At 44.7% G+C, this 26,686-nt stretch overlaps 1 protein-coding gene across 1 annotated transcript in view; it reads right to left on the bottom strand.

Annotated features, from left to right (window-relative positions):
• The window catches only part of SLC4A8 (solute carrier family 4 member 8), a 66,940-nt gene that overhangs the window by 20,694 nt on the left and 19,560 nt on the right, over positions 1–26,686 (bottom strand). The window contains exons 3-16 of the mRNA XM_087855395.1: positions 23,614–23,760; positions 22,970–23,105; positions 21,519–21,679; positions 18,363–18,551; positions 17,388–17,479; positions 16,279–16,436; positions 15,292–15,379; positions 14,179–14,325; positions 13,265–13,365; positions 7,234–7,408; positions 6,516–6,649; positions 5,536–5,781; positions 1,873–1,978; positions 1,133–1,294 (exon numbers count right to left, since the gene is read on the bottom strand). Of these exons, the coding sequence (XP_087711521.1) occupies positions 1,133–1,294; positions 1,873–1,978; positions 5,536–5,781; positions 6,516–6,649; positions 7,234–7,408; positions 13,265–13,365; positions 14,179–14,325; positions 15,292–15,379; positions 16,279–16,436; positions 17,388–17,479; positions 18,363–18,551; positions 21,519–21,679; positions 22,970–23,105; positions 23,614–23,760 (2,042 nt within the window). The remainder of the gene's footprint in view (positions 1–1,132; positions 1,295–1,872; positions 1,979–5,535; positions 5,782–6,515; positions 6,650–7,233; positions 7,409–13,264; positions 13,366–14,178; positions 14,326–15,291; positions 15,380–16,278; positions 16,437–17,387; positions 17,480–18,362; positions 18,552–21,518; positions 21,680–22,969; positions 23,106–23,613; positions 23,761–26,686) is intronic.

Genomic DNA, 26,686 nt, shown 5'->3' with positions numbered 1-26,686 from the left:
AAACCTTCTTTTATATCCCTGCTAGCACTTAACCCAGGCCTGGGCAAGTAGCTAGTAGAGAACTGTCACTTATTAACTATTTGTCCAGACCAGAAACAGTGACCCAGAACTTATTTGATATGCGTTTCCCTTAATTACTGTGCAGTTTCACTGAAATCTAAGAATGTGTTTTAGTCATGCATGTGTGTACCCTAAATATCTAATCAACTGAGCTCCCCACCCATTCGGACTTCCTGCTCTGCGAATGCACCTGATTAAATCCTCACACACAGAAAAACCACCATCTCTCCTGATCTGAACTCCCGTTCAAAGCAAAAGTGGCCCCTTTTAGCCACTCTGCACCCAGCCTCTAATTCTGCCCTTCTAAAACTGGACACGATCAAACAGTGCCATCTGCATCAGGAAAGACTGCTGAGGCTTCAGTCATGCAAACCAACTCAGGAGCATTTTGGCTGCTGCAGTCAACGTGACCAGTGATTTCACAGGCTGCCACAAGAGCCATCTCTGGGAAGAGACTTTTAGGTCCCCTACATATCCAAAGTGATCACCCCAATTTACTCTATTTAGGAGCCAGCTCTAGCTATTGTACACTACATGTCCCAGCATTCTGGAAATGAGAGTTCATAGTTTTTAGAGAACCACCTTAAACCACCTGACTTTTTTTTTTAAAGTAATCTCTACTCCCAGTGTGGGCCTTGAACTCATGACCCCAAGATCAAGGGTCGCAGGTATGGGGGGCTGGGGTGGCTCAGTTGGTTAGGTATCTGACTCTTGATCTCAGCTGAAGTCTTGATCTCAGGGCTGTGAGTTCAAGCCCCACGTTGGGCTCCACATTGGACATGGAACCTACTTAAAAAAATAAAAAAAGAGTCACATACTCTATTGAATAAGCCAGCAAGGCACCCATTACCTGGCACTTTTAACAAAATTTTTAAGTATTAATCCCTCATCCCACACCACACATTGAAGAAAGGTTGCCGGACACTAGAAGAGGAGAATGCCATAGTGTGGCTTACCAGGACACGTGGAGCTTGCCACTGCCACTCCACTCAGCAGGCAGCATGGAGGCCGAGAACAGACTCTGTTACATTAGAATTCTAACGCAAAAGGAATGTGTGAGCGTGCTACCTACTCTGGTTGGGAAATAGCGGCTTGTCTTAAACGTCTTTAAGGTGCTCGAGAGGATGAAGGTGGTGAAGAAGAGAATGCAGGACCAAAAGAGCACGTCAGGGGTATAGGGTCCATGGTGGCCGCACGCAGATCCCGTGAACTCTCCATGCATCTCCTGGCATTCCTGGAGGAACAAGCGTTCTGGGTGACGGGAGGCAGGCGCGAGGGAATCGACAGCTCCGGCCTTCGGAGCCCGCCGCTCTCACCCCGCAGGTGCTGGCGATGTGCAGAGGAGCATAGGCTGCCAGCAGTGTCCTCCTGACCTCTGCACAGCTGAGGGGCTCCTGCTTACATGGGCCCCTTCCAGGCATGGCGACAAGTTCTAGTCCTTAGGCACTTTTGGAAATGAAACCAGGATGGTCCCAAGCCGGCATGCTGTTCTGGGAGGGCCCTGGCAATTTATATAGTTTCTGTTACAGAGTACGTCCAAATCTGAATGTTCTTCAAGCCTCACCACACCCAGGTGTGCCCCCTGCCCTGCCTGGTGTCATGCCCACCTATCCCTAGTGCAGGGTCGCCGGGTAGGGGCCATGTGGGAGAGAAGAGAAAGGCAATCTTCCTTTCCCTTTACATACAAGAGAACTTCGGAAGGGGGGAAGGGTCAGTAAGAATAGTTTAAATTAGAAAAGAACTTTCTTTTTGAAAGTGCCAGACCTTGCCCACCTGGCAGTCACAGTGCCGTAACGCAGCTCCCAGACTTACACTAACAGTCAGGTTGGCCCAGTGCACTTCTGTGGGCACGATATCGTGGTCCTTCCAGTACTGTAGGGTATGGTTGTTGGGATTTTCTGGGACAGTACACCTGCAGCTAAGGGGAAAAGAAAAAAGATTCCTGAAGAGAGCAGCCAAGTGTTCAATTAAATACTTTTAGCCACAACTGGGCTGAAGGCTCTGTCAGAGCCGCCTTGTTGCTCCTTTGCCCGCTTCAGATCCCTGACATTGGTCCTGTTGCTTGAGGCCCAGGCATAAGCCTGACCACATCCTTATTTTTCAGTCAGCCATTACTAAAGACAGACACAAATCAGTGTGTGGTTCTTGAATTAAATTGTGCCGACAACCAAGCTCGGTGCCTCATGTGCCCAGAATGAGCCCTGGTGGTTTCCTGCTTTGTTTCTCTCTCTCAGGCCCTTCCCATGAAATTCAATCTACGCAGGGAGGACCTGATACCCCAGTCAGCTCTCAACAGTCTCCTCCAAGCCCGGGTGTCTCCTGCTTCCTATATCCCATCACATTCTTGCTCTAAACATCAGTCTCAGGGGCGCCTGGGTGGCTCAGTCCATTGAGCATCTGCCTTTGGCTCAGGTCATGATCCCAGGAGACCCACATCGGGCTCCTCGCTCAGTGGGGAGCCTGCTTCTCCCTCTGTCTGCCGCTCCCCCTGCTTGTGCTCTCTCTCTGTCCAATAAATAAGTGAAATCTTAAAATAAATAAATAAATAAATAAATAAATAAATAAATAAATAAATAAATATCAAGGTCTCCTGGAATTGGATGCAAGCGCTTCCTGACACTGCATTATTCCTGGTAATATCCCACCACAGTGGCCTCCTCTTCCATCTAACTAGAGCAGATCAGACTTGTCTCATTGGCCACCATGTTGCCTCCCAGTCCCAACATGCTTCATGCTTGAACTGGCTCCCAGTATACACAACTAACATAGCCATTCCCACCAGCTTTGTATCATCATCATAAATTTAATGAGCATGCCTTCTAAGGATCTAGTATGACAAAATTAAAATACAAAAAGATCTCAACAGATCGTAATAGGAGGAAACCAACAAAATGAAAAGTAATAGGGAAAGCTGTAAAGTCCTATATTTAGGCATAAAAAATCAATTCCAGGTGCGCCTGGATGGCACAGTTGGTCGAGCATCAGACTCCTAGTTTCCGCTCAGGTTGTGATTTCTGGGTCATGTATCCGTGTTTGGCACAGAGTCTGCTTGGGACTTTCTCTCTCCCTTTGTTCCCCCCACCCCAACCCGTGCTTTCTTTCTCTTTCTCTCTAAAATAAATAAATAAATCTTAAAAAAAAAATCAATTCCAAACTTGGAAGCAACAAAGATGTCCTTTAGTAGGTGAATGGATGAGCTGCAGTATACCTAGACAATGGACTAAAAAGAAACTATCAAGGCATTAAAAGACATAAAACACCTTTAAGGAGATAATACTATGTAAACAAAGCCAGTGTGAAAAGCCTATATACTGCATGATTACAACTATATGACATTGTGGAAAAGGCACAACTGTTAAGAGGCTAAAAAGATCAGTGGTTGCCAGGGGTTAGCAAGGGATGAGTAGGCAGAGCACAGAGGATTTTTAAGGCAGTGAAACTATTCTGTATGATACTATAATAGTGGATATCCATTACAGATTCATCAAAACCCACAGAATGTATAATACCAAGAGTAAACCTAATGTAAACTATGGACTTCGGGTGATAATGATGTATCAATGTAAATTCATTGGTTACCATGTCATTCATTCAAACTTACCATCCTGGTGCATGGGATGGTGCTGGCTGGGAAGACTGCACATGTGTGGGAGCAGAGGGTAGATGGGAACTCTCTGCATCTTCTGCTCAATTTTGCTGTGAACCTAAACTGCTCTTTAAAAAATCAGTTCCGGGAGCCTGGGTGGCTCCGTTGATTGAACGACTGCCTTTGGACCAGGTCATGATCCTGGAGTCCTAGGATCGAGTCCTGCGTCGGGCTCCCTCCTCAGTAGGGAGTCTGCTTCTCCCTCTGACCCTCACCTCTCTCATGCTCTCTCTCACTCTCTCTCAAATAAATAAATAAATTTTTTTAAAAAAAAGTCAGTTCCACGGGTGCCCGGGAGGCTCAGTTAGTTAGGCATCTGCCTTCAGCTCAGGTCATGATCCCAGGGTCTTCGGATTGAGCCCCAGGTAGGGTTCCGTGCTTAGCGGGGGGGTCTGCTTCTCCCTCTGCCCCTCCCTCTGATCGTGTTCTCTTGCTCCCCTCCCTCTCTCCCTCTCTCAAATAAATAAGTAAAATCTTTTACAAATTAATTAATTAATTTAAAAATTTAAAAATCAGTTCCACACATACTAACATCAAATCATTTAAAGAGTTGGAGAGTTCTAGCTTCACAGCTCCAACAGTGGAATGCAACTAAGAAAAATACCATCTTGAGCTTTATTAACACAGAATTACAGTATCCAGATCCAAAGTCTACTCAGTCCAGGGCTGGTTACTTTTGTCTGTCTTCTCCCAGTGGGATATAAGCCTCATGAAGGTAGATCCTTTATCTGTCAGGCCCTATGTTTCCAGGGCCTAAAACTGTGCCTGGCACATAGTAGGTGTTCAACAAATATTTGTTAAATTAACATATGATTTTTAAAAATGAATATATGATTTTAAAAGGTTCATTCAAAGAATGAAACTTACCCCAATGCCAATCGGCAATCCACAAGGCATTAAAGATCATACTCCCTAATGGTTGTTATTTTGTTATAAAATAATTTCAAAATTCTAACAAATTTTTTATGAATTCAGACCTTCAAAAGGTTACTAAATGGATAAGCAAAATCTATAGAGGTGTATCCGTGGCTAGGTGGCAGATACCTCCATGCAGCACGCTCTGTCTGCCCAGACAGTTTCATTGTTCGCTTCACAACCAGACCCTCCACATCAGAAATGTACAGCCAGAAGGGTGGGAACTTGATGGACACAGCTAAAGGTTGAGGGTCTTTAGTCATAATTTGGAGAATACTATTCCAGAGAAGAAATGTTTTATAGGACCAGACTCTCCTAGATGGTTGAAAACACAGCCAGATACTGTGTTTCTTTTCCAGCTGATCCAAACTGTATTTAACATGTGAAGAAAGCAGTCTCTTGTGTTGAAATCTAGGTAACTACATAGATTACTAGATCTTTAGGAAACAAAGTAAGAGGCTTGTGGATGTCTAAGGAATTATTATTATATCTCTACCTGATGATTCCTAAGAGTAGCCTGTACTTATAAAAAATCTTGACAACATGCTCCAGGGACTCACAAATCCTTGTAAAAAGAAGTTCTTCCCAAAAACTAACTTGAATTCTCCCCGCTCCCTTTGCAACCTATTTTTGTCTCATGCCTGAACCAAAAGCCATGCTCTGGAAAGCATTTCTCATGTGCCTTGAGTTTCACTCTTAGTCCGTCCTCTCCATCATCACTCCTGACTGTTCTCTGGCGGCTCCCCCAGGTCTCCGCATCCCCACCTGAGCCTTATTTCCCAGTGAGAGGGCCAAGACACTTCCTTATTCCTTAACACAAGCTACAAGTACTGTCTGGTACACTGCATCCAGCCAATAAACTCAGGCCCTCTGCTCAAGTAAAAAAAAAAAAGATAAGCAGAAAGCATACTTACTAATACAGGCTCAGGTGGTCCAGCTGGCTGTGCATGTGGATGGGGTAGGTCTCGGCCAGGTGAATCAGCTTTTCTATGGCTTCGTAGATGAAAATAATGCAAATCAGGGAGGCAAACGCTTCTTCCGTGAAGCGGGTGATGTAACAGACAAGGGAACTGGCATCAGTCGCCACAAGGACAATACACAGGAAGGCGGTCCACAGTCCGATACAAGCTCGCAGGGAGAGGTATGAAAGAGCGTAGTCTCTGGAATAAGACCAAGGTTCATCAGAAAGTATGGATGGATGAATGACAAGACAAAGGGTCAGAAACGTGGTTAGTTCATCTCATATTACCCATTCCAGTACTGCAACCCAGTTTATCCCTGATTCTGACTGTACTTCACTCCTAAATGCTGCCCAGGGACAGCCGTGACAAAACATTTGTTGTTATTTGCCACAGCAAGGACATGGGAAGTGAAGAAGAAAGGAACTGCCCCTCACCCATTTCTGCCGTTACTGGCCAACATGATTCAGACCTTATTCTTACAGCTGACCCTTGTTCCAAATGCTCCTACTCCAGTATAAAATGAAGAAAAGATTTTATAGGAAAAGTAGGGAAACAAGGGCACTGCCAAGTCCCTACCATCACTAGCAACCAGACTATGAAGAGGGCAGATTATGCCAAATTAAAAGTGGACTTGAAATTAAAATAGAGGAATTTGAATTAGCTAGGGAAAGTTTTTTAAAGATAAAAAGTTAAGACTTCAATAATGGCTGAAGGGCATTAATAAAGCTCTTTAAGACTCAGAGATCTACTATTTTAGGTATGGTACTACCTGGGGGGGAGGGGCAGGACAACAGACCAAATGATGTTCTTCCTTCAGATTTTTACAATCCAGACTAATATTTGCCTGCTTATACATGCCTAGGATCCGGCATTCAATCCTAACAGCACAATAACACATCCAGTTAGAGTTTTCAGAAAACCAAATGTCTTACTTGCAGAATTTGAACAAAATCTTTTCAAATACAAGCACTGGCCCCGTACTTCCCAGGATGGTGAGAGCCTGTCCCGCAAACAAGGAATAGGCAATCCCAGTCATGGAGGCTCCAAACAAGGATTCAATTGCACTCTGAGGGGGGAAAAGAAATCATCAGAGTCCATAGCCCATCTGTAACCAGTAACGTGGGCTTCTGCACATTCCTGACTTAGCTCTCTTGTGTGCCCCGACAAGCACTTTGCTTGCATTTCATCTTAGCAAGAGTGAAGAGTACACACTGTCTAATACTCCTGTAAATGGATACCGCTTGGATAATCCAGGTGCCCAAATCCAACCACATATGGTTCCTTAACTAAGTCCTGTTCTTCAGTGACTCAATTCAGTACTGAAATAGACATAGAAGGCACAATGATACCATTCACGAGTACGAGCCGTCACTCAAAGTCACCTTAAATGTCAAATGACATTGATATATCATTTTCCATCCTTTGAGCACCAGGTAATTCGACTGGGCAATCAACTCCTGAAATTGATATTCAAGCAGAAGAGAGTCTGTTCTAAAGGGAAAACTGTGTTACTGCCTGGTATGAAGTCAGAAGACCACAGTAACTCAGTAGAAAGAATCCAATCCCAGGGGATTTTCCCCTCAGCAGACTTGGCCGGCAACACATTTTAAGTCTTGTTTGGGACCGATAGAAGTGGTGAAAAGTCCTTACTATGCGTCCCTCAGTGGCTTCTCCGAGCAATCCCCCAAAGGTGATGACAGGTGACATGCAGGCACAGTACAGGAACAGAAAGGAGGCCAAACACTGTAAGCTGAGCGCATCCCGGTAGTCGCTCCAGTACCAGGGGGCCTTCCGCTTGATGTCCAAAACCAAGCCCCCAAATAGCCTGTGGAAACATGGCAGATAGGCCTCTGACACAGTCCCTCTTTCACGAAAGTATTTGAACAGCACCCATTTGAAAAACACTTCAAATGTGTTCTGTACTGAAGACATACTTTGGCTTCAATTTGACCCCAAGTACAAGAGATCTCTCGGGTGTCAGCAGAGATTCTATTTGCAGCTAAGGGCACGAGTTTGAATGATTATCCCAAGCACAAAAAGAATGAATGTGGATGTGCATATTACCCATTCAATAAGAAGTTTCAAAAAATTAATGTGAAATTAAGAAGTAGCTACAAACTTCAAATCCTGAGCTGTTCGGAGGAAATGTGCAAAACCAATTCAAGGTATTAAAGTTGTTAGTTTTAGTATATGTAGTCTAGATAAAAAGCCCCATCACATGCACTTTCCTACTCTGAGCAACTACCCACCTTCCGTTGAGAAATTAGCATAATAATTCATTCATGCAGTTGACAAGTAGTAGCAGATACTTCCTGCCAGGCATTGTGCCAGGTACTGGAGAGGCAGCAGTGAGCAAGACAACACTGCCCTTCTCTCCAGGACCTGCAGTCTAGTGCAAGAGATAGGCAGTGCTGTGAGGGTGCCACAGGCGGCATAGGACAGGGAAGGACATTTCAGCAGGGACTCAGAGAACGGACCGGGAGCCAGCCCGATGAGGCAGAGGGGCTAGCACGGGCGCCACCTAGAGGTGGGAGCGCAGGGCTGACGGAGATATGGCTGGAAGACAATGAGGAGCCAAAGCTGATAGACAAGGATGGAGAAGCTGGAGAAGCCAAGTCATGAAGAGCCTTGTAAACTGTTTTACAGAATTAGAACTTTATGCTAATGGCATGTAACATCACTGAAGGATTGTAAACAGGAGAACAACATAAACATGCATTCTGGAAGGCTCACTCGGGGGGGGGGTGTAATGAATGGAACGTGGGGCAAGACTGGAGGCAGTGGATTGGAATGAGGAGAAGTGGATGGACTTAAGCGCTTAATCGGGAATAGAATGAACAGGACTTGGTGGCAGGACTTCGGGGACCCTTCTCCACTTCCCAAGGATGAGCCGGATCAAGAGCAAGATATCCCACACCAAAGAGGAGTAGTGTTCTCAAGTGGGGTCACTTTTTCTAAGAGTGGAGTCAGTGCACCAGAGTGAAAGTTGGTAGGTGAGTCACAAAAAGAGTCACTCAGCAAATGGCCTGGTCTCTTCTACAAATCAGTGGCACAGAAAAAAAGGAAGGAGAGCCGTTATATGACAGGATCATAATAACCAAATGCAATCCCCGATTGGATCCTATGTCAAACAAATGAACTCTAAAAGGATGTTGCTAAGACAATCACAAAAAGTCGAATATGAACTGAGCATTAGACAATTTAAAGAATCGGTGTTAATCGTGTTAGATTTCTTAATGGCATGATAGTTGTTTTTTAAAATACCCTCATCAAACAGAGATACATACTGATGTAGTTACAGGTAAAATGACATGATACCGGTGATTTGGTTTTAAATAATCTAGAAAACATAAAAATAAAACAAATAAGTGGGGAGAAATAAATGAAACATAACTGGCAAAGTGTTAATCACTGCTGATGGGCCCATGGGGGTTCATTATACCATTCTCTTTTTTGCCTCATGTGTTTGAAATTTTCTATAATAAAAAGCTAAAAACAAAAAACGAGCTACTCCTTCTTGAAAGGAGGCTTGGCCAGCTCTTTCTTTCTGCCTGGGAGCATGGAGGAGGACCAGGAGGACTGGAACCTGTATGCCAGAGGAGAAGGCCCAGCCAGCTCTCTCTCTCTCCATTTGAATGCCTTCTCTCCCCTAGCCAGTGCAATGAGGGTGCAGGTGGACACAGGGCAGACACTGTTCTATCTTACCCCTTGGCTCTTTTCTTCTGGTTTGGGTGGGCATAGTTGGGATTCACCATTCTTCAATTTACAGCAGTAACATCACAATCTGGGTCTTGGCTTAGGGAAGAGAGGCAAAGCTAGCTTTGTTTTTAGTCTATCTGGCAAACCTACCCTAGGTAAGGAGCTATCTATAGGGTCTAACCTAGAGTGTGAGAATTCCACCTCAGGGTTTGGAACCAAGGCTCTGATTTGTAATAAAGTATCACTGTGTTTTGCTTTCTCCTCTAGGTAAATAGGACCTTACAGGCAGTTGTGACTAGTGAGGGTGAGATACAAGTGTTTCTTGGTCTTTACCGACACAGAATCCTGGTACCATGCGAATATCACCTCTTAATCATCGATGACCTTCCACTGAAGGGTATCATTCTGGGAAAATAATCTCCTTCTGCAATAATGAGCCTCACCCCACTAGGCAATCGGAGATGCTGCCATGATTGCTCAGCCCCCTGGATGCAGGAGGCACCTTCAGGGAAGAGTGTCTGTGAGTAAGAGACAAAAGATTTATGCGAAATGGATTCATGAGAAGCCGACAGATAGGGAGGACATCTGTTTACCTAGCAGTGATTAAAAGGGGAAAGTAAGGGTGCCTAGGTGGCTCAGTTGGTTAAGCGTCTGCTTTTGGCTCAGGTCATAATCCTGGGGTCCTGGGATCGGGCCCTGCGTGGGGCTCTCTGCCAGCGGGGAGCCTGCTTTTCCCTCTCCCTTTGCCACTCTCCCCTGCTTGTGCTCTCTCTCTCTAATAGATGAATAAAATATTTTTTTAAAAAATAAATAAAAGGGGAAAAAAAGATCTGAGGCTCCTATCGATAATGTAACTGTAAATTAGTAAACTAATTTCTAAATATTGTTTACAGAGTCAGCCTTATATCTCACTCATGCACAAAATCAGACCATAATTGCTCCTCTCCCACAAGATCAGGCATGGATGCTTCTGTTAACATTTGACACTTCCTTTCCCTTTCAACACTACCCTTGATGTTCAAGTTTTTGGAGGGTAGGAGGCACACAGGGATATGAACTTAAGCTTGATGCAAGACAGGACTTACCCGTGTAGAGGGTCACTAGGCTCTGGAGCACTGACTTAGGGAGCCCTTCTCTGGAGGGCTTTAGGGACAGGACAGCCATCCTTTGTCTGGTGTGCTTTGGAAGAAACCTGTTTGAAGTGTGGGGGGAGGGGGGATCATCGAGATAGCAGCTCCTGATTCTTTTTTCATTAACCCTTCCCCAAAGCGGCTTCCCCAATAAGGTACATAAACATACCCCTGGAAGAACCCTTTCCAGAGTATCCTCCCTGTGGTGAAGCTTGTGGCCTAGGAACATTCTAGTCAGACTTTCCTCTTTGTTACATATGGGAATGCATCAGCATCACTGCCTGCCTCAACAGCAGGGAGCTCCAAGACACTGTCTTCATCCTGGCATGGTGGGTCAGGTAATACAGAACTCAGAATACTGCTTTCCACCTGTCTCTTTCTCACCTTCTTAGAGTCTATGCTCCCCCATCTTCATATACCTCACCGTGTCCAACAGGTAGAACTAAGAACTAAGTCTCCAAGTTTTGCCCCACCCTATACAACATGGTACGCATAAAGCAGGTTTTCCACCTCAAAGAAACACAACTAATGGTATGAAGAACCACAGAACCCAAGCTGTCAATGTATTTTTAGTCTGTGCAGTCCAGATCCAGAAAGTTCTAGGATGTCCATCTGCATGGGTGGGTTTATATTCACTCTTTGAGAGTGATCTCAATACTTAGAGATTGCGAAAGGGGCAAGAGCTGGCCCAGAACCATAATCTCTGATGCAGGCATTAAGTCACCTTGTAGTAGTCACTACAAGGCTACAATGGGAGAAAGGCCATGTGTCTTGAGGTCTTCTACTAAGGGCTCTGAGGAAAACTCTAGGAGCTCAGGAAGAGGAAGTATCTCCCTCACCAAGCAGACTTAGGCTCTGAGCCTAGATAACCCTTCCTTTCAGCCTTACCAGCTCCATAACTTCCTGACAAGACACGAAGGGAGAACTTCCTCAAACCCTATGTGAGTTTGTGAGTAAGGGTACTTTGATACTTTGAGTAAGCATGTGATGATTCTGGCTGTATGAGATTCTCTTTTGGGATGTCAGGCACCATTGCTGAGAATCTATAATTGTTGAAATCTGATCTTATAGCCTCCCAAATCCCCACATGGAATTGATTATAAATGACCCCCTCAAAAGGCCTGGGACTCTAGTTTATTCTCATCTGACACCAAAAGAAACCTGAAAGCTCACCTCTGCATGGATATCATTTGGAGGGAATCCTCTTGCCCTCATTTCCACTGCCTTTAAACTCTAAGTCCTGGGGGGTGAACCCCATTTATATTCAAAAGATAAATCACAAGTCTGAAATACTATCAAATCCATACCCAAGACTCTTCCCCTAAAAAACACCACCTTCTCCAGGACAATCTCAATCCTGGAACCTATTCAAATGACAGATGGTTCCCTATTCTAAGGACAGATGAATAGTTTCCCCTATTCTAAGGACGGATGAACCATCTCTCAATACAAGGCCTCCCACCCAATTCAGACCTCTCCCAACTTTAAAGAACACGTTAAACTCACTCTTGGAGGTTGCTCCGTCATTTTAGTGACCCCCTTCTATCAAAACTGCTCCTTCCTCTGCGATCACTCCCCAGAACCCAATTATCTTTCCCCACCCTCAAATACCTTCCTCCAGCCAGGAAACACAATCCCCGTCTGGACACTGCTAGTTAAGTGCCTTCTCTCCTGCTTCTCAGTCTCCTTTCCTCGCTCCTCCCTGAATTTCCAAGAGTGGAAAAATAGATGACTGTCTACAATTCTAAAAAAACCCTGAGTTTCCAATGCGTAGAGTATACCGAGGATAGAAAAATAAGGAAAGCAACTTCAAGCAAAGAGAAAAAAAATAATGTGAAAGAAAGGAATAGAGGATGTTACAAAGCTTCTCTCCGTGATGTAAGTCATGTCCTGAGAATCTCCACCCAGCAGGTCCTTCTTAGACACAAGCACAACTTACAGAGCCAGAGCTATGGTCTCACCTGTGTTCCACAATCTGGGGGAAACTCTAGATGTCACTCCAATCCAAAATATCATCCTCTTTTACCACCTTCCTACCTGGCAAATAAAACCAAGTCTGGAGACCTGCTTCCCTAACCTTCCATAGAGAAACTTCTCCTTGGGCATCTGTCTGTAGAATCTTGGCCTAGAAGAATAGATTGACTATTCTGAGACACACACACCCCTACCTATATTCCTACCCTAAGGGAGTTTCTTAACTTCAAGTAATCACTTGATATTTATCTATATTTAGTCCACTCATACTACAAAACAGGAGTCATTCTAAAAGTACTCATTCATAAGTTCATCAGATTCTGAGTGCCTACTCTGTGCAGGGCACAGTGCTGGGTGCTAGGAATATAACGGGCCCCCCGCCCTTATGCAACAAACGTTCTAACAGGAAGACAACAAATCAAGCAATAGTAATTAAGCATGAGAAGGGTGTAACCGGGGGTTAGGGGGAGCGTGGCCGATGAGAGAGGACAGAGTTCAAAGCTGTGACACCACATAGCAGGAATACCTAACCTCATCTATAGAGTCTTAGAAGGCTTTCCAAAGGAAGTGACACCTAAGCCGAGACAAAGTGGCAGTTAGCCAGGAGATGAGGAAGGGGACGAGGGTTCAAATCAGGGAACAAGGTGTGGAAAGGACCGGAGGGGAGACAGACTGTGGTAGGTGGTTTGAGAAACTTGAATGAATGAATACAATAGCTGATATATTTGCAATACTTATTGTAGTCAGTGGTTCCATTTGGAAAGTCATTCCCAGCCAATATACTACAGAGAAGAAGGCTGAAAGCAGAGTATGACTCATTCCTTTGCAGACCGTCAGCCCTGTAAGCAGTACGAGCTGTGAAATATCCCCGAACTTACCGCCCGGTGCGCTGAAGTTCTGGCCCGCTGTGGCCCCCATGTGGTTCGGCTTCTATGTGGCAAACATATCCGTTTGGAACTCCAGGCATTTTCCTTTTCTCCTTTTAACAAAGGACCCCAAAATTAGTAAAGTCAGCCATCTGTTCTGTCCTTCCTGCTAACAGGGGGGACTGGTAATGAGATAATCCAAAAGCAGCCCCCAAATACCCAAGTGTTTGTAGTTTTCAAATGCATTTACTGTTTTGGGGCAGTTGACTGATTTTCCTGGAAAACAACAACAACAACATATAATTTCTCCCTCTCTCTACTAGTACTTGACTCCTAACTCTGCCTTGTCCAGAAACAGAAATATTGAGGCTTTGGCATCAGCTATGACCTAAGTTCCAGTTTCAAATCTCCCTCTGTGTAATCTTACTTTCCCTTAAAACTTTGAAGATAGTTGTATTTATTTGTAAAATTTAGGATAAAAATACCTATTTGGGGATGTTGCTGGCAAGGCTGAGTTGGCATTTATAAAGCACCAGGCTTGGTGGCTAGAGTACAGGAGCTCCTTTCCCACCTTGAGCTTGGCCAGAAGCATGGGCGACTCTACTTTCTCTCTGCAACTTGCTCTTTTCATTGCATGGCTTCATTCACAATCTACTCCCAAGAACTGTCCTTCCTTCCCCTCTCTGCCATTCCACATCAAACTGTCAAGAGCCACTCCAAATTTATCCTAGAATAATCCTGACTGATTGCATCACCTGAGCTGACCTATGTTACTGTACTTATTTTTTATAACTGTTCTGTTCATCCTAGGTGCCCCCAAAAGGGCCTTGATTTACTTAGTATATACCCTCATGGTCTTTGCTTTGTCCGTGGTGGGTACTCAGTAAGTGACACCAAGCCACCGTTGGCTAATGTGCATACATTACCTGGGAAGGGACGTTTTTGGGTGGCTCGATTCTAATGGAGGGGTCCCACTCTCCTGGTGGCAGCACAGTGACCTGATCAAGGAACTCATCAATCCCTGCCAGGAGATCATCTCGCTCTTTCGCCTTATATGCCACATCATGAAAAATCTACAGAGAAGAAAAAACCCTCAGCAAAGTTGAAAATAACTTGACTTAAAACAATCACCAATGACTGTGGTGAAGGACAGATACAGCCTCAGGATTTGTATCCCTGTCATGGGGATCTGAAGTGGGGAAAACTTCAGCATTTAAAAAAAAATGCGAAGATAAAAGGATTAAAAAATGAACCTGAAGATGAGAGGGGTCGAAAAGAACTAGAGATATGTATGTTAGTACAAGAAGAGATAAGATTCTAACTTTGTATATTGTTATCCCTCCAAAGAGTGGAACAAAAGGCAAAATGTGGGGGAAAATTTCCTGATAACAGTTGGAAAAACTGGATGGAATTACTAATGAAGGCCCCTCCATGAAATAAGTTTCCCAATCAAAGAGAGATGATAAAACACAACCCCCATCTCCCTCTACCTGCTATGACACATGCCTTAAAAACCTTACGTTGCAGCTTACGTGAGCAGTGCAGACCACACTAGGGTACGTGGTGGAGATTCAGCAGCATGGCGGCCAAAATATCCGGCTGCCTTGGGACATTCCCATTACAGTGCCCAAGCTCATACCCCTGACCCTTATGCAAACTGGTCTCATTTACAGGAATAAGAGTGAGGTTTCTTTATGTAAATAGCTTTTACACACGTAATTAACCATTCTCTCTAGAAAGTTGTCAGCCTTAGTGTCTTTCTCTCTAGGTGTCCTAATTGGCAGTAATAATTTTCCCAGAAAAGCATTTCTCTGCATCCTTGATTACTCAAAAAGGGAGAGATGACATAGGAAAAAATACCCCCAGAAGGTCTGATCCTCCCACAAAAGGCCTACAGAGAAGTGACCCGAACTGCTTCCCAGAAGATAATTACCCAGAATGGTAATTACTTTATCTCCGACAAATAGCACAAGACCCGACACAGAGTAAATACTCAGTAAATATCTGTAGCATGCACGGAAAGCAGAGGTGACACATACCTCATCTGTCATGATGGTAGCCATGGATCTGCCAATCTCATGGTACTGCTGACCTTTCCCTACTGGACCCAATAGGATAAACAAAAATCTGGCAACACATACAGGGGATGAAATTATAAATGACGTAAGTAAACATAAAGAAGTGGCATCTTATTCCTCTCCAAACGACAAAACGTTTCTGTTTCCTATCAAACAGAAATCACTGTCATAACTTCAATAAAAGGAGACAGGCTAATGATGGAGCAACAGAAGTTGCCTTGACCTAAGAGCTCCACTAGGAGCATTGGAAGCTATTTGTAAGACTCCATTCAATAGTGTGGTTATCGTTCTTAGGGTTTCCATAGACACAATTCCTTGCTAGAGAAAAAATGCTTTTTTCAAAACATGCCATTGTAGTGCAAATTCAAGGTTTTCTGAATCTCATTCATTGCTCTAATAAGAAAATGATGGGGAGAGGAGAGGGATAAGGAAGTTGAAATGATCAAGCCCGGTAGAGGAGTCTAAATTGTGTTCTGGACGTCTGAATACTCTGTAATTAATGGTGCTCTGAATCACCTGAGTCACCATCTTCAGAGTGCGTGAATGTGGACATATTTGCAAACCATTACAAATCCTGCCAGGACCGTGGAAAGAGACATCAATACCTTTGCTCAGAGACATTTCCCTGAGACACGGCTCTGAAGAACTGGGACACTAGGACTCAGGCTTCCCATACTAACAAGCGATTAGCCTGTGCTATGCCCTTCGGATGCTCTTCAGTTCTCCATTCCCAAGGCTGTAGGTCCCGCACAGCCACAGCCTCAAAAGTCTTAGAATCCTTCTGCACGGAGGTTAATCAAATATCCCCCAATGAGATCACTGCTGAATTTTAAATAGAATGCCCCAATTAATCCTAAATTTTGGCATTAGTTGGTTTCTTCCACCAGAGCTCACACAAATCTGTACTTGAGACGGAATGCACTGAGTTTTTGCAGCCCTTGTCTTTACCTTGTTGGGATGGGCACTTCGGTCAGGCCCGAGAGAAGAACAGCTGGAGACAGCCTCACAAAGGCAACAATGGGGCGGTCCAGAGTATCCACCTCTCCCACCAGGACATTTGAGGCCTCTGCCCCAGTGGGAATTTTTTTCATGAAATGAAGATCCACCTGAAAGTCCAAAAGAACCTTCTGACAACCTGGGAGCGTCACCTCAAACATCAATCACCCTCTCGTACCTCACATTCGTCTGTCATTTTATGATTTAACAAATGTTTTCTCACACAATTTCGTGTAATCCTTATAATAACTCTGTAAAGTGGATAAAACAGGTCTTATTGGCCCCACTTTTTTGTTTTATAAAATGAAGCGCTGACACCCAGACAGGTGAAGTTCACTTGCCCGAGGGAGCTTTTGAGAGAGACCATTTAAATCCAGGTGTTCTGATTTGAATTCCATGACACCACGCTTTCTCAGAGGACTGTTTTTGAAGCTGTAGGTCAAATGTTTTCCATTTTAAAATACTTGGCTGCTTTTGTCAGAGGTTTCAGCTTTTCTAAATAAAACAGGGAGGCTTACAGGCAGAGAAGTGCCATGACACCATCTGTGTTTTAGCTGGTGTCAAGGAGAGACCAGGGCAGCGGGAGGCTGGGGGCGGGGAGGTCGAGGCCTACAGCAGCAGCGGCAGGGAGGCACTGCTGGCTGCAGCAGGCCTCGGACACCCAAGTCACAGTCCCGGAGAAGAGTCTCGGCTGCCGAGTAGTTTTAGGAGACAAGAGCAAAAATACCATTTCAGCCAAACCCTTGAAGGTAAGAAGGAGCTGCTGAAGAGCAAATACCAAAAAGAATTGTGGAAAAATGGGGAGGTCTGCGTCAGTGAGGATAAGCAGGGGCTACTCTCAGTTCCACCACGTTGAACCTGGTGGAACAAATTGAGTGGGCCCCATCCGGGCTGGAGTGAAAGGGAGAAGACCTGAGCAGAAGGGCCTCCTTTCCTGCAGAGGGGCTTCTGGTCTTAGACAAAGGCTGCAGAAATACCAAACCTTACCCAGCTTCCAGCAATTGGACTCGGTTCCAGAGGCCACTTAGGCCTCTAAGCCAAGCTCCCATGTCTGTGCTCACCTTGGTTAAATCCACAGGGCTGTGTTCACAATTCACTCCATTTTTTACTTCAAGACTTGTAGTGGGAACAGACTGAGGAGACACAGTTTGACCTATTGAGAGAAAACAATTTCCTGAGTCTCTGCCCTTTCCCCCTTTTGACACACCCCATCCATCATTGGTTGGCTACGGCCATGTCTCCTGCAAAGCCCATAGAAAGAAGAGGTTCTGATGACTGTGAAGCTAAGACATATCTCCTTATCCACCAGTTAGTGGTAAAGGGAGAACAGAAGTCTTACTACTTCTGCACCTTCTCCTGAACATATTTGTGATCCTCTGTCTTCCTCTGTGAAGGTAGTGATTCATAACCAGGAGTGCACATCAGAGACTCCTCTGGAAAACTTTTCAAGTATATAGATTCCCAGGCATATCCCCTGCCATTGTGATCAGTGAATGTGGGGATAGGGAGACATATAGATCAGGCCCTGCCTGGCCACAGAAAAGGAAACCAATCAGCAGCTGAAATTCATTGAGTGTTTATAACCCATCATGCACCTGGTTAAGGGATTTACATGGACTACCGTATTGAAGCCTCACAAGAAACTTATGGGGTAGATGCTATTATTATCCTTATTTTACGGAAGAGAAAGTGAGACTTAAAGAGGTTTAGGAGGTTGCCCAAGGTCACCCACTTTGCAAGTAGTGAAGCCTGAATCTCCAGCCTAGAAGTCTGACTCAAGACCTACGCTACTGTATTTTGCCTCCTGAATCTGAGACCTATCTGAGATCTGAGGCCTGCATCCCTAGTGCCACAAGAGATCGATGGTCACCAGTCCCAGCCCCCCTTCTTGCCTGTGACCAGAGTACTGTGTGTAAGTAAGCATGGACGCATATTAGACAAATATAACCTGTACCCTCTAGTAACTTGGCATCTCCAACTAGTTCCTAAATGTCTAATTAATAAGAAGAGAAAACAGTCACTTCTAGTAATCTTACCGTTTTTATCCATCGAATGTGGATCGGACTGCTTCTTGCCAACCTCAGCAAAGGAGCGAACAATGGGAATGAGGTTATTTCTCTTTTTTTCATTCTGATGGTGATGCTTTTTGAGCAGGGCTTCTCGTACTTTAACCCTCATGCTGTCATTCAGGTCACTGAACAGTTCTTGCTGGTCCAGGATCAGGTCTGGAAAGCAGGCACTAACATGAACACTCCAACTGACAATGAACTCAAAGAGGCCAGCGTCAGATGGGGTGAGGGGTGAGGGGCACGGAGTAGGGGGAAGCAGTTCCACCAGGGTCACTGAGGTACAACTAATGCTTCGGTGCCCAAAAGAGTTATCTGATGACAGCAACTGTGGCAAGTTATACTTGATTCCGTAACAAATCATTATTATTAGAAACTATCGAGCACTTAATATGCACCAGAAAGGTACTATGAACCTTACATAGATCATCCAATCTAATCCTAACAAAAACTCTGAGAAGTAGGTGGCACTGTAACGATTTGTACAGATCAGGAAACTGAGGCCCAAACATTACAAAATTCCCCAAGGTCGCACACCTAGTAAGTTGCAAGGATGGAATTCAAGCCCAAGACTACCTGACTCCAAAGCCCACATTAATCCCCACTTCGTTCTGTCATCTGCCAAAGTTCCTCTATACTCTCCTGCTCCAAGATTTCAACATTGCTATGATCACCGAGAGGAACTATAACCACAGAGCACTCCGAATGACAATTTGAAGGTGGAACCTACAAGTATGACTAAGCTAACTCAGCACCCCAGCTAACCGCCACCAAGCATCGACCTTTAACCCCTCAAACCCAGCGCAGTTGAGAGGGGAAAGAATCCCAATACCTGCTATTGAGTATGAGTTCTAGAGCGAAAGGCCCACATTCTTTTTTTTTAATAATAATTTTTTATTATGTTATGTTAGTCACCATACAGTACATCCTTAGTTTTTGATGTAAAGTTCCATGATTCATTGTTTGCGTATAACACCCAGTGCACCATGCAATACGTGCCCTCCTTAATACCCAAGTATAACTTGCCACAGTTGCTGTCATCAGATAACTGGCCTATCCCATTCCCCCCCACCCTCCCCTCTGAAGCCCTCAGTCTGTTTCCCAGAGTCCACAGTCTCTCATGGTTCATTCCCTCTTCTGTTTACCCCCCCTCCAAAAGCCCACATTCTATCCCACTTCTACCACTTTCTGTGTGATCTTGGGCGAGTTACATAACCCTTCCATACCACAGTTTCCTCATCTGTAATATGGAGATAATATCATCGACCATCATCAAAGCTTGTTATGGAAAATTAATGAGATAATAAATACAAAATGCTGATTCACGGGTGACATTCGACCCAGTGCACCTAACGTTATCACTAACATATACTTCAGGTACCTACTGTAAGGAATTATAGCAGTTACACTTCAATCCTAAATACCTATTCCCAAGCCTCCCCAAAACTTCGACCTATTCTCAACCCCCAACTCCATCCACAACTATCCAAGAACTAGAAGCAATAAATAAAGAAAATCTACTTTGAATATTCAAGCTGAAGATCCATGATTTCTCTACCTCTAACCTTTATACTGATTGGTTCATTGCCCCCATACTGTAAACATGCTTCAGGATCCTACATCTTGAAAAAAATTTAAAATAAGAAAAAGAATGTTCACCCCCCCCCTTTTATTTACCCTGCCTTACTCACTCCTATCATTTAAAGTTCTCAAAAGAAAAATTTCTCAGTCCCCTATAATTTGGCTACCTCGATGAAATTGCTTTTTTTTTAAGGTTTTATTTATTTATAAATAAATCTCTCTCTAGAGAACACAAGCAGGAGGAGCGGCAGGCAGAGAGAGAAGCAGGCTCCCCTCTGAGCAGGGGGCCTGACATGGGACTCTTCTCCCAGGACCCTGGGATCATGACCCAAGCCGAAGCCAGATGCTTAACCAACTGAGCCACCCAGGCGTCCCTGAAATTGCTTTTGATAAAATCACCAATAACTTTCCAGTTGCTTAATCTAATAGGTGTTTACCTGACCTCTCTGCAGCTTTTAACACTGATGAGTTGTACTCTCTCTCCTCTCAGCTTTTGTAATGGGTTGAATGATGCCCCCCCTAAAAGATACATCTATATACTAATCCCCTGGAACCTGTGACAGTGATCTTATTTGTAAAAAAGACCTTTGCATTTGTAAGTAAGCTAAGGACCTTAAGATAAGATCATCTTGGACAACGCTGACAAATAGCCTTACAAGAGAGACACGAACGAGAAGTCCGCATGAAGACAGAGGCAGACTGGAGCTAGGCATTCATGAGAAGGAACACCTAGGGCCACTGCAGAAGCTGGAAGAAGCAGGGAACAGCTTTCCCCTAGAGCCTTCAGAGGCAACACAGGATCTCATCAGAGCTGATCCCTCCCCTGCTTCCCCAAGTGATCCCAGAGAGGCAGAATAACTTGGATACTTGAAGAAACGTTTGAAGAAATCTCTATTTCACCAGCCAGCCAGAGCCCAGCTGAGGGGAAAATCTTCACATGCATCCAGGTGTTTCTCAAACGCTGTGCCCAAAACATGGTAGCAGCACTCAACCACGTCAGGTAATCCCGTCAGACGTCACCCTTCACACACTGCTGAAGCCGTGGGGAGAGTTTGGCTCAATTTTACGTGTCTTCCCTAGCGGCCATATTTAAAAATCTTCCCTTCACACATTTTTCTCTGCACAATTCCCAGTTGCCCCTTTCTCTGATTATTACCAAGACATATCTCTGTGGTTGCAGTTATTCGAATTGTCCCATGGCTATTTCCCCCACTAAAAGGTGAGCTTCTTGAAGGTAGGAACTGTTTCCTATCTTTATTCCCTTGTGCTTAGCACATTCTCGAGCATAAATAGCTACAAAATAAATGCATGCTAAATGAACAGGCAAATAGAAGACTGAACACCCTGTTGTTTGAATCCCATAAGAAGACTGTGAAATAGGTAGAGTAGTTTCTTAGTTAAAACCCATCTGAACCCAGCTGAAGACATTGAGGTGGAGAAGGTTCAGTGACGGACCTGAGGACACACAGCTACTTTACTCGTTCCTCCACACCACACTTCTTAATTTACACAAACATTCCTCTGTTTTCCTGTACCTAAACTTACCTGAAATTTCTTCTATGCTATTTGCCCGCATATCCAGAAGGACTGTTCCATTAATAAGGCAGCTCCTTAGCTCAAAGAGGCTGTGCAGTGAAAGGGTTGCCACATAAGGTTTGCTCCAGCGTTCACCCCCATCCTCAACATCCTCTTCGAACTTCAGCCACCTGAAAGCATTACGAACAACTGGATGCCAAAGGCAGAAAATGAGGAATTTTCACAAGAGAATTTTTAATGTAAGCCACAATGAAAGATAGCTGAATAATCATATTGACATTTTAATTTAATGTTCGGGGTACATTGATAGGCAAAAAAAAAAACAGGTTATAAAACAGCACAAAGTTGAGTACAGCTTGATCCCATTTCTATTTAAAGAAAAATTTAAAAATGCAAACACACATGTTTAAGACACCAAATGGTGTATTCCTCATTCTCCTTGAGGTAGTAGATTTATACATAATTTTCATCTTCTTTTTGCTTATCTTTCTTTTCTAATTTCATATAATGAGCACATATTACTTGTGCAATTAAAAAGATAGGTCTAATCAACATCATTTGGACAGATTAATAAAATGATAATTTTTTCTTTTTTAAAAAGCCTCTTTTTTGTAAATGTGACCTTTACAAGTTGGCAAAGACAGAATAACAAGACTTGGCATCAGGGTGATTGTCTTGCCTAATCCTCTCCACCCATGGCAAACGTCCAAGGATATAGCAAGGATCCAGGAAGAGCTGTTCCAGTGAGAGCTAGAGCCACACTTTACTAGTTACCCACCTCGCCTTCTTCCCTGAAACTCAGGCATGATGGCTTTCTATTCCCCCATAAGGCTTACTGGCCAGTTACCAGAGGAGCCCAGACATGGCCCTGGTTAATCTGAGGGCTCTTCTGGAGTTTGAGCCTCAGGCAAGCATGGTCACTCTACTGTTACCCTAGGAAGCCTACCGTCAGGCTAGCTATAATCCTACTGGTCTCCATGAGGTTGGGCTGTCCCGTAGGACATCTCAAAAATTATGAAACGTCCAGTGAATCAAAACCCAAATGAATTAAAACACTATGGTTCACCTGCAGAAAAGTCTTCCCCTATCCTATGTTCACCTACGCTTGGTTGCGTGGGTCCAAACAAAGGTGGCCCCATCAGGCATCTTCTAAGCCAGAACTACAATATCAAGATAGCCCACAAGCAACTCTGGGCCCTAAGTAAATGAGAGGACTCCCTAAAGGTTCTATGTTTCTGTCACCAATCCCAGGCTCAAGGTCAATTTGTATAGGTATCATTGGAGACATCAGAAAGAGGACAAAATCAAGACTTCCCATTGAAGACTTTAGAACATCAGTCCCCATGTCAGTTATCACTTCTCCCATGAAGAAATAAAAGACAAGCAGACCTGTCACTTGCTGAAAGGTACACGTTTGCCTACCCAAGCAACTCATGACCCAGGATATTTTAGGGCCTTACCTAGCTGTCTCCTTCCACTCAGCATCTTCTCCCTCTTTCATACAGATCTCATCCAGCTCTGTGAACAGCTCATGAGGCACGTGCTCTTCATCTTCCTCAGTGCCAAGAATGAACTGAACACGCTGAGATGGTGTGTCTAGAAAATCAGCCACAGAGAAAGGTCTGCTCCCAGCCTCAACTTAGAACAGAAATAGCATTCTGCTATACTTAGCACATCTGGGGACCTTATAACTTTAGGAACATCAAGAAAACAATCCTAAATGTAGATCAAAAAGATTTATTCCCCCTCCCAAAAAATGCTATTCTATGGAAGCAGTTAGTGGGGGGAAAAATTATGAACTAAGACCACTTGAAGAAAACCCACAACAAACTGGAAATCTGATTGATTTGATTAAAAAGAATGGTTAATTTTCTGGCAAATGATTTCAACCTATACGGTAATTGATTTGGGAGGCCTGAACTAAGAGTTTTTCAGGAAGATACTTTTGATTCTTAGAGGCATTTCTTCTTGTTGGAAGCAAGCCCTGAAAACTCTATAAAAGGGCTAGAGAATCAAGACCACGTACTTGATATCCATCATACATTCCCTCAGCCTCACCAAGGTCCCAGCCATGGGCCCCCACCCTCCCTCCTGAGAATGTTACCGTGGGCCAGGGCCTCTGGGCCTTCCTCTCCCTGGCTGGCTCCTTTGCCCCGCCCTCGCCTTCGGTGCTTCTGGCCATGCGTTCGGTGATGGCGATGGCTCTGCCGACCCAGCGGCATCCGAACGCCCACATACAGAGTTCTATGACCTGGAATGAAGCAGAAGGTCTGTACAGAGAATGCCTTTATTTTTTTTAATCTTATTTTATTTTAAAAGTTTTTATTTATTTATTTTTAGTCACCTCTACACCCAATGTGGGGTTCAAACTAAGGATCCTGAGATCAAGAGTCTCATCTCATGCTCTTCCAACTGAGCCAGCCAGGCACCCCAGAGAAAGCCTTTAATAAAAGGAATCGAGCATATTTAAGAAAGGCCGGGTGACAACTCTGTAATGGCAAAACTTCAAAGATTTCAGGACTAAAGACATAGAGATCTTGGAGTTGATGCACTCCGTCCCCCTGCACGTGGCTGCAAACCTCACAGGAGTGTTAAGATCAAAGGAAATAATGTGCGTGAACTTGATCTGCAAACCATAAAGGCCAACAAGGATTCTAGTTGTTGTTACGACAATTTGAGCAATTGAAGAAAAAGCAATACAGTCACTGTGCCAACTGTAGCAAGTCCTGGCAGGGAGGCAGTTTAGAGAAGTGGCTAAAGGCTCAGGTCAACCTGCCTGGGTCCGAAACTTGACCTCGCCATTCACTAACCATGTGACCTTGAATAAGTTAGCTAATCATTCTCTGTCTTTAAAAAATAATACTAAAAGCTTATTATTTAAACTCAGAGGGTTTTCATGAGCAATACATAAGATAATGTATATAAAATGCTCAACACAATGCCTGAAATCACTTTCAGCAGCCACTACGTTCTAGGACCAGTCTCCACTTCTTCTCTTTCGGCACTGTAGAATACACAATCCAGAAGAGCAGTGAGAGACTAGCTACAAATCTTAAGAAGCATGAGTCTGGGGTTACAGGGAGAGATAATACATGTTGTACAAAAAGAGAAGAATGTGGGAAAATAAGTGATCCAAGAGTGTTCTTGTCCAATTCCTCCTTTTCTACTCATCTCTTCCTTCTAGAAGCCTTATTGTTTCTGCTCATGACTGCCAGGCTTCTCTCTCACCTCCACCCGGCTTGCCTTGCCTCGCTGCCAGCCTGAAGCCCAGAATCAGTAGCTTCGGGGCTGCTAGCACCCTGACGCACGGAGCCTGAGTCTCCCCCCACTGCTGCCCAGTTCCTGCTACTCGCGCTCTAGATCGCAGGCTGACTCCCCTCTTCTCCCACTACAGGAACATTCCGGTCTTCCGTCACTGTCCTCAAATCCACCACCCTGAGCCACACTTCTTCCCTCTGAGCAGGTGACCTCCCTTCATATTTTACTAAGAAGACTTAGGCAGTCTCATGTGACTTCCCTCCATCTCAGCCTGGCTTGCTTTCCTCCCCCAGCCGCCCCTCTTGACCAGGCTAATGAGCATGGCTTCCCACGCCTCTGGAGTCCTCTTCCATCAGCTAGCTTCAGTCTCTCCATTCCATCCATCCCTTCCACAGCTTTCTCCTGATTACAAGTCTCTCTTACCTTTTTTTTTTTTTAATAAGCCCTAGGCTCAACGTGGGGCTCGAACTCATGACCCTGAGATCAAGAGTCGTGTGCTCTACCAACTGAGCCAGGCTGGCGCACCACGTCTCTCTTATCTTAAAAAGAAACTTTCCAGTATAGTGCTACTCTCTAAGCTTCTACCTGTCCATTTTCCTTCTCCATCAAACCACCTTCAAGAACAATCTACCCACCTAGCTTCTGTTCCTCACCATCTCCTTGTTCCATAGCCTCTGCATGTGGCTACTTCCCACTGAAAGTGTCCTCATTAGGGACCACTTAAGTCGCCAAATCTCTATCATCTTATGTCTCTCCGTTCAACTCCAAAGCCTTTCCTGAGAGCCCACCATGTGCCAGGCAGTGTCCAAATCCCTTGACTACTTCCTCCCATTGGTGGTCCAGGGTCCCTTAGCTCCTGTACCCCTGGCCTCCCTCCGCACTCCTCTGACTTGGCTTCTCCATCCCTTCCACATCCTCCAAAGAAAAGCTCCCAGGGTTTTGGTCCTGGGCCCTTCCCCTTTTTTATTGGAATCTACTCTTATGATTAGAAAGTTTCCCTCTACAAATGACCCCCAAATCTTTATCTGCAGTGATTCAATATATCCCAAAGCAAAGCCATCATCCTCCATCTCAGATCAAGTTCATACCCATTTCTTCCCTGTTTCTGTTCATGGCATCACCATTCCCTCAATTTTCTAGGCCCAAAACCTCAGAGTCACCTTAGATTTCCACCTCACCCCATGCCCCCCAGTGTTACGTTCTACAGATCAGGTACGTCAAGGATTTCTCTCCCCTCGCTTTGACAACAGCAGGAGCCTCCTTCCTGCCTCCCACACCAGTTCAGCCCTACAAACAAATCCTCCTGAAGCACCGCTCTGATCACAGCTCACGTCTGTGCAGTCAGGACCCCTCATGCTCCAGCATGCTCAGGCCCCAGCCTTCTTGCTAGTCTTTTCTTCACTAGGACAAACTGTACATTCAATAGAAAAATAAAGGGAAGGGCCTCTAAAAGAACTGAGCAATCAGCTCAAGCGAGACTGAAGTGGAAATCCCACACAGGCTCACACCAATTCAACATTGCAGGGGCAGGGGAAATCTAGAGATGTACACTTTCTGCATCCTCCCCAGCAACTCTGTCTCCTCCCCACAGCCTCAGCTGCTGTACCCACCATCATCTCAAGTTCTTTCCTCTACCTGAACCAACCGCTATTCCACTAGTGTGCCGGTGCCTTCCAGACACGGGCTTGGCTTGCTCCCACAAGATTCACAGCAACACACCTTCCTTCTTGGTATTATATCTGATCTCCCCCAATCAGATGTGTCACCTTCTTTTTTTTTTTTTTTAAAGATTTTATTTATTTATTTGACAGAGAGACAGCCAGCGAGAGAGGGAACACAAGCAGGGGGAGTGGGAGAGGAAGAAGCAGGCTCACAGCAGAGGAGCCTGATGTGGGGCTCGATCCCATAACGCTGGGATC

The sequence above is a fragment of the Ursus americanus genome, chromosome 25, assembly GCF_024610735.1.
Source record: "Ursus americanus isolate L20-20 chromosome 25, mUrsAme1.1.p, whole genome shotgun sequence".
Lineage (NCBI taxonomy): Eukaryota > Metazoa > Chordata > Mammalia > Carnivora > Ursidae > Ursus > Ursus americanus.
The sequence above is the reverse complement of the archived record's forward strand: the minus strand, read 5'-3'. Positions and strand labels throughout refer to the sequence as shown.